Source organism: Centroberyx affinis, unplaced genomic scaffold, assembly GCF_046629955.1.
Source record: "Centroberyx affinis isolate AG114_WGS23_722 - 3 ecotype Tasmania unplaced genomic scaffold, CSIRO-AGI_Caff_v1 ptg006768l_1, whole genome shotgun sequence".
Classification (NCBI taxonomy): Eukaryota; Metazoa; Chordata; class Actinopteri; order Beryciformes; family Berycidae; genus Centroberyx; species Centroberyx affinis.
In genome coordinates, this window is record NW_027283435.1 from 63,950 (window position 1) to 75,786 (window position 11,837).

The 11,837-nt window shown below is 41.7% G+C and overlaps 1 protein-coding gene across 1 annotated transcript; it reads left to right on the plus strand.

The window, feature by feature from the left end:
* Positions 1-6,963: 6,963 nt before the first annotated feature.
* On the plus strand, positions 6,964-11,800 carry LOC139639038 (GMP reductase 1-like; the record flags this gene model as incomplete). The annotated part of the gene is made up of 3 exons (XM_071513076.1): positions 6,964-7,050; positions 10,995-11,114; positions 11,717-11,800. Coding segments are annotated over exons 1-3 (291 nt in total), but the record flags the coding sequence as incomplete, so codon positions are not given.
* Positions 11,801-11,837: the final 37 nt, after the last annotated feature.

Sequence of the window (11,837 nt, forward strand, 5' to 3'; positions counted from 1 at the left end):
TATTATTATTTTTACAAGAAAAATGTATGTAATTGCCCAGCGGCAGTTGTTTCCTCTGAAAAACCTCAGTTATAAATGTCTTCTCTGGGGTCGACTAGTGAGTTCCTTCTGGTTATTTTTAAAGGGTACTAGGAGATCTGTCGGTGCAATACTAGCTTGCTTTTTGAAAAGCTTTTTCATTTTTTCAGTTTCTATTTTATTTGGAAGAATAGAAAAAAATAGAAAAATTATCTACATCGTCACTTTACCAAGGAAGTTTTACCATGTGTCCGTAGGGGGTTTGGCCTTAATGTAGCAGCAACTCCTTGTTTATTGATTCTGTATTCTTTGCACAGACTTTTTTTGTTGTTGTTCTGGTAAGAAGAGGAATAATTTTTTTTATTTCTTTAACGCTGACTCAGTTCAGCTCAGTCACTGCAGGGGAAGGACTTTTATTATTTTTTCACATTGTACCAGTAGCGATTTGTTTCTGTTTTCTGAAGCAAAAGCCACTATGCTCTGTAAAATATAGAAATAACTCTTAGGATTAAATCCTTTTATATATTATGCTTTGAACAAGAGAGAAAAAGTATTAATAAAGTTGTTTTTTAAAACAAAACTTCACGGAGGGCCTGTTTCTGTTCAATTACAGCTTTGACTTTGAAACTGTTTCAGAACTTCAGAACTCACAATACATACAGATGATTGTTGTTTTGGTCATTGAAATTCATGGTTTTTGGGTGCACTCCTGCTGTATCCCATCTTTCAGTAGGTGCTATGCAGAAGGAGGTTTCAGACACAACGCTGACTGTAGCCCCTTCCCCTAGTCACACTTTTCACATTTAGAGAGATGAGAGGTCACAAATAAGAGATGGGTGGGAAGGGGAAGGGCAACTTTGTTTTTCTGTGACCTGGTAATGTGAGTGGAACAAATACCTGGCATGCTTTTAGCCCTCGTTTTCCCTGCTAATGTCTTTTTCTTGTCGTGACCCATGTGAATCGTGCACTGAGAGGTCAACATGTCATATTTGTCATTGTCATGGTGCAAAAGGGTTGGATGTAGCACAGTCTGTGGTACAAAGAGGCTTTTTGTATTGATGAGAAATGACAAGCTCCGCTGGACTGTGACTGGAAAGTTTGGAAATGGGAGGGAGGCACAGACGGCTATTGATTAGTATTGTCAGCAGCACTCTGTCTTTATCCCTCCCTGTCTCTCCTAACCCCTCTTAGTACAGTTCAATTCTCCCTCCCTTACTCTCTTCTTTCTGGATGAGAACAGTTGTTGTCTCTCACCTTATCTCTTACTGCCTGTCAGGCATCAGTGCCATTAAATGAACTCCAAGGACACTGACAGCAGCAGGGAGGGAGAGATGTATGGGGAAGAGTGCTGTGGCTGCTAGTCAGCCATGCAGCCTACCAAATCTCCACTCTGTACTGGAGGAAATTTCAAAAGCCTAGTTTGTGAAAGTTGGACTGGTTCAGTGATACTCTATTTTGTGACATAATCCCTTGAACCCCCTTGCTTGTAACATAATTTGTTGGATTACTCCTGTTCGGTAAAATTATACATTTTAAGTAGACATTTCATTCCTGATGAGCATCATCATCTACAGCTATGATTAACCCTGATTTCAGGATTGGTAAAGTATCTGTTCTTTGTTTTTTCTTTTCAAAATTATCCATGGCCTGATCATTATTATTTTGAATTCTTTGTGATCAGATTACCTAAATCCCATTACATGTAATCAGTTGCTCCCCAATGAATCAGTTACACATGTTCCTCTTACACACGTGCTCTTTTTACAATTTACGTTTATCCAGGTTAGGGTTGCGATGGCAATAGTTCATGCATAGATTTTGGCAGCCAATCACTGTTTCTCACCTGTAGCTCAACTGCTGCTGCTACACTGTAAATATCTACATTGCAATGTCAAATCCTGTGCATTGGAAAATATGATGGACTTTATGATAGACAGCATATGGGAAAAGCCAGCTCGCACCTATTGATGCTTGTCACATCTCTAAGGTACAACTGTGATATGTGTCACAAGGTGCAACAGGGTTTTTACTGAACCTGATAGAACTTGTTTATCTGCCTGAGACCTCAATTTTACTGCAGGTTAAAAATCAACTGTACAAGAAGTAGGCTAACCTCAGAAGAAGCAAATTAAACCACCTGACTCAAAAGTTAAACCTTAACCTTAAGATCAAATGGAAAGCGGCTGCAAATGGGGCAGACAGTAGAAGCGCAGCCTTAGAGCGGTAAAACATGACTGCGTCTCTGTCTGTGTAGATCAATAGCAGGCGTTCCCCGCGCCTTTTGTTTGTGCTGTCTGCATCCAGCCCCCACCAGGCACAAAGCCACTGACACAGATTCACATGCACTGTGGCCACAAACCAAGAACAAGGCCAAATTAGTCATGTAGTGCGTTCTGCTCTGTTGCCTTGCCCCGACCCAATGTCATACAGGGAAAGACAAACAGGAAAACTATAATTCATGTCAGAAAAAATTAAGAAAGCAGATAAGCTTATGGTATTTTGATATATTGGTAGAGAGCAGTAGTAAAATATAGAAAGATTGCAGAAATGTTTGTGAAAGATTTACAGAACCTAAATCCGTTGTGCCAACGACTTGGAGGGAAATGGAAAGAGAGAATTAAAATGACAACTTCTGCTTAGTGGCTTCGTTGTAAACATTGTGGATTTGAGGCTGCCTAATCTGTGGTGTGTCATCTCCACTGGAGTCATGTTCTCAAAAAAAGAATATCATGGTTTTAAGGCATGAGGGATATAGAATATCCACAGCCTACACAATAAGGCCACTACACCATTTCCAGGCACATAACTTTGTATAAATCTCCTTAGACATGGGTTTGTTTTTGAATGTGATTTTCAATTATTTTGGATTGTCTATTAAATCCTAACCTACTGTCATCTACTGTTATCATCCTAAATCCATATAGACTAGCTATCTAGCAGCCCGCTCTGCTTCCCCCTCTCTGTTTATTGGAATAAGTTTCCCACAGAGTCCACTGTCCCTGCCAGGTTGAAATGTTTTCCACTGGCCTTAACTGCTGCCATCAGTATTGGATTACCTCACAGTCCCATGCTGAGAGTGAATGTCACGTTTCTATGCCCCTCTCACGAAAACATCTGCTCACTTTATCACTGACTTGGCCCGTTCTATATAGAGACTGATTAGGTGTGTACTCCACATGCCAGAGCCCGATAACAGAGAAGCAGCGTTCATTATGGGCTTTGCCCTCCTTGGAATTCCACTTTTAGAAATTCAAACAGAAAGGATTGATATGAAGTATGTGATGATAGGCCATCTCAAACTGCTATGACCCACTTTGAATCCACAAGACGTGACGGGTCAACTTGTTTACGACTTAAGAAATAGACTTTAGAATGAGGTCTTGGGTGTGGAGTCTAATTTTATTAGGTTCTGGCAGAGTTAGTTAACAAACAATCTACTGCCAAGTGCCAACAAGGGTATTACACTTCAAGTAGGGGAGAGCATGTAGGAAAACAGCACTAGAAGTAAACAAGTCTATTACATTCCTCCTCATGTCAAATCATGCCTTTGAAGACTTGCTGTACTTTCTTGTTAACCCAGAATGGACTTTGCCCTAGATTTCTGGACTGTCTGTGTGAGCTTATTGTTCTTTTTATATTTCTGCCTGTCTAAATGGAGTCCATGCAGAAGGCAGGGCTCGATGGCCTGCAGAAAGAGGAAGTGCAGCACATTTAGCTTGAAGTGGTTTTCTCAGCTCCTGGAAGCAAAGTCTAGTTCAGCTTCACACTCATTCTTAAGAATTACACTCACATCTGAAAGCAGCCTGAGTGAAAAGTCCCTTATGAAAATGATTATTCTTCATCCTCATTACCTGAACCGCTCAGATAGGGTAAACAAATAGAATACTTAAGTTCCTATCAACTCAACTCGTGCCAGGAAAGGAACATCAAAGATTCTCACTAATTTCACCCACCCACCGCCATGTGGTTCTCACATCTGTTTCGCCAAATGACACAGACACTGCCATGGGTAACACAGTTCCTCTCAGTGTGTTCAAGACATGTTTTCTCTGGGAAAACAGAGAAACCCCGCCTCCTGATGATATCATCAGTCAGCACTGGGCGAGACAGTTCAGGGAGTGTGTGTGCTTCTATGTTCTCTCAAAAGTCATAGAGCGGGGGGAAAAAAAGCCTGTCCGGGTACACAATGTTCTCCACGCAGAGAATTTGAGCGTCGTCTTTACATGTCCTCTTTATCATCTTATAGTGGGGCGTCTGGTGCTAGTGTTTAGTGCAGAGGGCTTACATAACTGCAAGATTTAGTTGGTTAGACAACTTTTAAGACATGTTATTGCATGTTGCATGTATTTCAAAATCATCAAGGATAACACAGAAGGCCAAAGACTTATTTCCATTGTGATTTTGCCAAACTTAATCAGCCTGTAACTTGTTAATGTTGAGAGTCTAGACAAGTCAACTAACATATGAACTACTACATCTTTCTATTATGGTATTCAACACAGAGTTTTTGTCTAACTTCACATTGATTTGTGTGAGTTGCTGGTTCATTTCCCAGCACTGACGGTGCCCAATACTGCCAAAGTGAGTCAAGGTACTTCTGCCCAGTGCCTACAAACTTGCACAATTGCAGTGTGGTGAAAACAGCTGTCATCAAATAAATACTGTGTCACACAGTTTGTTTAACGCCTTACAGGAAAGCTTCTCATATAACTAAAACATCACACAGACATAATTGTATTCAGTGAGAGTGGCCAATGCCATACAAGCAGTAAAACCTGCATGTAAATCCAGTGATGGCTGCTTGCACTTTCACCTACTTAGCACTTGGTCTATACACACACGCATACAGACACATAGCTTACACCTGAGGCTCCAGCTGCAGCTGCGGCTGCTGACACAGGTTTCATGGAGTACATTGCATTATAACCAAGTTGTTCTTTTCTTTTTTTGCCTTAAAAGGTATGGTCCGACCTTATTCAGCACCTTCTTATCAATGCAGGCTAGTGTAACTTACCAAGTAGCACTAGGGGTAAAAGAGCAAGGGGCTGTCAAGCACAGTAACCCTGATCTTATCAGTTATATGCTAATAAAGGTTATGACATCAGAGATACTGTAGTCCTGTGCCAATCATGATTGGAGTCCATTGATCTTTTTATCAAGTCAATTCACTTTCAGTTCAAATCAGTCCATTCACTTCCACTTCAGTCAATTCAACTGTATTTCAATTCAGTCCACCCACTACAAATTCCGTTAAATCAATTTACTTTTACCTCACTTGATTCACTTTTCATTGAATCGATGCAAAACGCAGAGTTGAAACAGAAACTGACTGATGTAGCAGCTCTATTCACTTTATTACTTTGTTACAGACTTGCAACACTGGAAATGAGAACATCCTCATGGCAAAGTGGAACAATCTTCATGCTTTCAAGAATAACTGATTCCTACATGGACTGAAGAGAGAAACACTGTGGTTGTTGTAAGGGGAGTGACAAATAGGGCAACTTTTGGCAAAGTGATTAGCAACAGTGCCCTTGGAGCTGCTTCAGCATTATTGCTTTAATCACAAAGGAACATCTTGTTGCCAGGAAACAGTTTGATAGAGTTTTGACCATGTGGCTCACTTTCTTGTCTCCCTAATTCAACAGTCATTTAGCAGGTATTTTCTTTAACTATGCTGACATCTACTGGTCTGACTCTGTACTAACATTTATGCACGTTTAACGTTTCTGCTGCATCATATTGAAAACAACTGTTTCAGTTGCAGATTGGTGCCTGTGCATTTTGTTCTATCCTATGAGGATTTGTCTTTATGAGGTAATTAAAATAGTATTTAATAGATCCTATTATAATCATGAATCATGTCATGTTTTAAGCCATGAGGACAATGTCAGCTTTGACTAATAGTATTAACCTTAAAATGCATAATGTCAAAAGGATCTCCCAATATTGAGCGTATTCTTCCAATTAAAATACATCAAAATATTCCTATGTTTTGCTCATGTAAAGCACTAGTCTTGTGTCATGAACACACTGAAAGCTATTCATATCCTTTGATACATACATTGATTCCTGCGGCAGATGCTATAGTTAGTTAGTTACCTTATCTATCCGATTTTTTTGTAGTTTGTACTTGCCAAAGACTGAATATTATACAATAAAATACAATTTTAAAAAGTGCTAGTGACATTTTTTTTTTAAATGGTCAGATTGCATTTAGGTCCTCTCTCTCTCTCTCTCTCTCTCACTCTTGCTGTCATTATCTCTCTCTCTCTCTCTCTCTCTCTCTCACTCTTGCTGTCATTATCTCTCTCTCTCTCTCTCTCTCTCTCTCTCTCTCTCTCTCTCCCTTTTTCATCTGTCCGCCAATAGCTTGGGGAGCAATGCCCCAACTGGACAGCAGGTGTGCTCTTTAGCACTGCAGCACACAACCCACTGCAGTGCTTCTCCGTGTGCGTGCTTGTGTGTGTGTGTGTGTGTGTGTGTGTGTGTGTGTGTGTGTGCGCGCGCGCGCGCGTGTGTGTGTGTCTGTGTGTGTGTGTACATGCGTCAGCTGCCGGGACAGCCAGGCGTGCCTGCCAGCTTGGCCACTGCTGCTCCTGCCACTCTGCTGAAGGAGAGGGAGGAGAAGAGAGGGAGAGAGAGAGAGGGGGAGAGAGGGAACGCTAAAGGAGCGGAGGGAGAAAGAGAGAAGGGGGGACAGAGAGAGAGAGAGAGAGAGGGAGAGAGAGGGAGTCCAGGCCTAAATAAAGCCATGAGGGCTGGGGCTGGGCTGGGCCCCCATTTGCTATAAATACGCTGGCCGCCTGGAGGTTCGGGTTTGGTGGTTGGGGCTTGGGACCAGCGACCATCACTGCTGCAGCCTTCTTCAAGAGACTCTCCTCTGCCTACTCCTCATCATCATCATCATCATCCTCCTGGTCAGCAGCCTTCTGGAGACCCAAAATGCCTCGTGTGGACGCAGACCTGAAGCTGGACTTTAAAGATGTCCTCTTCAGACCCAAGAGGAGCAGCCTAAAGAGTCGCTCTGAGGTAGGTGCAGTTTATTGCTTGTACTCTGATGATCAGCCCAGGATGCTTCTCAACAGGAGTGTAATCTGTTTACTGTTAGCTATATTCAGGAAGTACGTCCACATCCCTGTTGTGGGTGACGCAAACATTAACTATTTATATATGGGGGTGGCTGGTAGAGGGAAGGCTTTTGGGGGTTCCTGTTTGATACACCCATATCATGATGATTTTAGAGATGGAAGGCATTCATTATCCCCATAATTCATTATCTGCATCCCAAGGATATCTCAGTGAAACTGGAAAGAGCAAGCTCAGTGCAATTCTCGATTTGTACCTGTCCACAGTGTCACATGTTGAGTGTCTTTGTCTTGTTTGCCTGTGTAGGCCTAAGTGTACGCTGCAGGTCCACCTCTATGAGCAACGAAGGGAGACTGAATGAGTGTGTAACATTCGAGTGACCTTCTTAAAGGTTAGGGGAAACAAGGTTAGCACTGTTGTAGCTTGGAGCCTGCATCAAAAGCTACAGTCAAATGATCAGAATGTGTTCAAACAGAAAGAAGAGGAGGGCAGCCAGAGAGGCAAAGGGAGAGTTTTGAAAGATCTGGTCAATCACTCTCATTTTAAGTGGGTAAAACGTGCCACCATGACGCTTTCTCACACTCACTGTTTCGGCACCCTGGGACAACACGATCCTCTCCTCGTCATGTTTTTGTTCTTAACTTAGTGAAGTGTTACTAGTGCAGGGGCTGGTACCGACTCAAGATAATGATACAAGATGGCACTAGATGTGGGGTGGAAGTGGGTGGGAGTTGGCTGCTGCGAGGGTGGCGAGCAACATGAGACACAGGAGGCTTCTCAGCAAACCTGTTTAAAAATAGGACTGTGTGTATTACAGTCAACCCGAGCACATTCCATACGCCGCCGGGATATCAGGATAACATAACTGGCCTGGAGCAGATAAAGAAAAATATACACAGGGACAGTTAACACATAGATACTTGTACACATACACTCATATACACAGGCATGCACCATCTCACCCAGGTTACACCACAGCGCAGGGTATCGCATACAGCACAGGATATTACATGCAATATCTCTTAGCTATTTGTTCATTCATAGTGTGGTGTAGTGCAGGTTCAGCTGTAGCAGTGGTTCAGCTGTGTGTGTGTGTCTGTGTGTGTGTTTGTGTGTGTGTGTGTGTGTGTGTGTGTGAGCGTGCGCAAGTGTAGTAAATGGGAAGACATTTTTATCCTATTTGTTGAATATCACATCAAGTTTTTGATATTCCGTCAGATCCTCCTTTCCTGTGATAGATTCTTTCAATTGGAACATCAAATCCAGTGGAATTGTCCCGAAAATGCAAGCCATGCCAATCAGGTGCTCCAGGCAGCCTAAAGCAATCGCTCAAAATGACTGAAAGGATTTCATATGTCTATAATCTACATGAGACAACTTTAATGCTGCAAGCCAGTATACTGCAGCCAAATCTAATGGCCCATGCACTCCGCAAGCATTCATCTGTTGACATTCTGACTTGCTCTTGTTTAAATTATTGCTGCATTTAGCAGAAGCGGGGATGCACCTGCCAATGCTAAGCTTACCAGACATCTGCAAGGTCGTTTAGAGAAGGGGGCGGTATTAACATCATGGAACATGGACTGCGCCAATAATGAGAGACCACTTGGTGGGCTGGGCAGATACACTGCCACCCCCACTGAGCAGGAATGTCTGTCTGCAAAATGAACGATACTAAACTCCTCTCACGTCTGATCTGAGCTTCCACTGCATCAGTAGAGTCAACAACAAAAACAGCACTGATTGTTACATATCTGCATATCAAACATACATATCAAAAATATAACAGTTGAAAGCAAATGTATTTGTTTCATTCAAATTGTACAGCTGCACCTCTGGTTGCAGATTTTTCTGAATGCTGGGACACAGAATCTACCTGTTGAATTCATTAGAGGATTCATTAGTGGATTCATTAATGTATATTTCATAAATTTGCTGGCAGTGAAGGATAAAGTGGAACAAAATGTCTGTTTCTGGGGCCTGATTTATAAAATCTCACAAATAAATTCTGTTCCTTTCACCAAATCAAGTGAAAGTTGTGATTTCTGGAAAATTAATATTGATACCAAAATTACAGATCACAGATTTTCTCCAAACTGCTGATATATCAAAAGCGAAAACAAATTTACACCTGATGAATGCTATAGATATAACCATTTGCTTTCTGTGTATAATACTCTTTTACACTTCTTTTAAATGATCATACAATGGATAGCATAAAGTCTAAGATCATTCTTATAATTTAGGCCTCCAGATCCATATATCATACCCAGGCATGATTTACTGGTGACTGCACAGGAATATCCTGCTGAGTCAGCGTGCTGTACTGAAAGGAGAGGCCTGTATTGATTTGCCGCAGCATGAAATGGATATGCACGACTGGACACTCCTCCCTCACTTGTTCTCATCCATACTTCTCCCACTCCATACCTCTTTCTCTCTGCGTTATGAGTTATGGCCTCATTTTTGCTGTGGCTCCAAAAATTATTTCACTGTGTCGGTTATGGGACACTTTGCATTATTAACCGATTTCCACACCCAAATCAGTCTTGCATAATAAACTCCTCTGCTCTACTCAACAAAGGCATTCAGCACTATGAAACTGTTCTATATACGATTTCAGGACGTAGTTTCCCAGCCCTGAAATGAGATTCAAAACTGCTGCAGTCCTAACACTCTCCAATATAACCTCCTTTACAACAGCCTCCTCTCCCTCTTACTTTCCTTACTTGGTCATGGTTAGCAGATCATTTGTGAGTCAAATCATAGCGGGTGGAGAGTGAATGAGAAGCTTAGCTGCATGTTGCATGGTGAGTACAGTTAAATACCTCGGCGAAAAGGGGGCAGTTAGTGTGTCACAATGAGCACTGATCTTTTCATGCAGCCTATCACATTACAGGCCACAGCACTGGCTAGCTAGCTACTGGATCTAAATGATTCAGTGCATCCCCATCATGAACACCACAGACTGCAGAACATGAGCTGCATTAGCTGCTTGCATTTCTGACTGAATCTGCATGGCCTTTCAGTCAACTGTGGAAGGGAAACAATTCATCAGTCAAACAAACAATCAAAACAGTTACCTTGTATCATTAGTGTCCATTTGTGTGTATCAGTTATAATGAAACAAGGAAAAGGGTCCTGCTTGGCCAGTGTGTTCAGGCTTTATCCATCTCAGTTGTTGTTGCAGGTAGAGCCTGACTGGACTCCCTGGATATGCAAGCATATAGTCAGATTGATCAGGGTTTTGCATGGAAATGTGATTTGGTTATGTATAAAAAGTTTTAGCATGCTAATCATTAAGCATCAAAAATATCCCACCTACATTTACATAATATTACTGGATATACATCAACACCCAAAATTAGGACTCTTTTGTCACAATTACAGCCATGTTGACAAGGATTATGGTTGATATTTGCACATTCAACATGTTTTCAAAGTTTTACCTAACAGTGCTAACTAGCTAATAGACATACACATACAACATAGCTAGCTAGGTAATAGACAAAGGTTGTATTTTTTGTGTGCATTGCTTTTATTTAAAAAAAAAAAAAGAAAAGAAAAAAGAAAAAAAAGGTTTGCATCAGTAAATTAATTGCAAGCTCCTCAAAAGCTCCTGTTGTGATTAAAGATGTGTGACAAGGAACTCACTGGGCGGCCATCTTGGAGAGCGACTGAGTGTGATACTCACTGACTGGCTCCTTCAATGGTTCAGCAAAAATATGTTAACATGTCTAAAAATATCCCACATTAACCTACTCAGTAGTAACTATGTCAGCCTTTTGAACTCAGGCACATATTTGCAGTGTCTGGATCTGTCTTACACCTGTACATCTGCTGTTGTTGAAATGGAAGTTTCCAGAATAAGTGTCTCCGTCCCTCAGGTAGACCTTCAGAGGACCTTCACATTCCGCAACTCCAAACAGACCTACACCGGCATCCCCATCATCGCTGCCAACATGGACACCACAGGAACCTTTGAGATGGCCCAGGTCCTCAGCAAAGTGAGTTGACAGAGTGGAAAGGATGAAAGATATAGAACAGCATGTGTGATTAAATCCTGCCTGTGCTGAAATGTATTGTGTTCACAAGCCTTGCGACAAATATGAATCAACAACTTTGTCCTAGAAGTGCTTAGGCATTTGCTTGCATGTGGGATGTTGTTTTGTCTTGTAGCACACTAAGTTGACTCAAGAGATCTAAGTGTCTGTGATCCTTAGATCAAAAGTTATTGACTGACTGATTCGCTACTCAGCCTGACTGATTTTCTTGATGTGGGTGCTAAACATAGGTACACTAAAGAGGCCAAGAGGAAGCAACTTACTCCCAAGCGTTGATGTTTTATAACACAGAGGGCTCAGTGGGAATGTTTGAAACTAAACTGGAGAGGGGGAAGCATGAAGGGGCATGGGAAAAAATGGAAATAGACAAAATGAGAATGCAGTTTCTTTATATTTGTGGAAGTCCCTCCAAGTTCTGATGTTTTGATGGACCCACAATATCTAAACTCACAAGTTTTGGCTCCAGTGACAATGTAAATAAATACTGTTAAGTCCTCATGCTCTCTCTTTCTCCACTCTCTTTCTCTGACTGTCTTTCTCCCTAGCACACCCTCTTCACAGCCATTCATAAGCACTACTCTTTAGACGAGTGGAAAAACTTTGCTGCTAGTCATCCAGAGTGCTTAGAGGTAAGACCGCCGACATTTGCTGTCCTTGGCTGATATT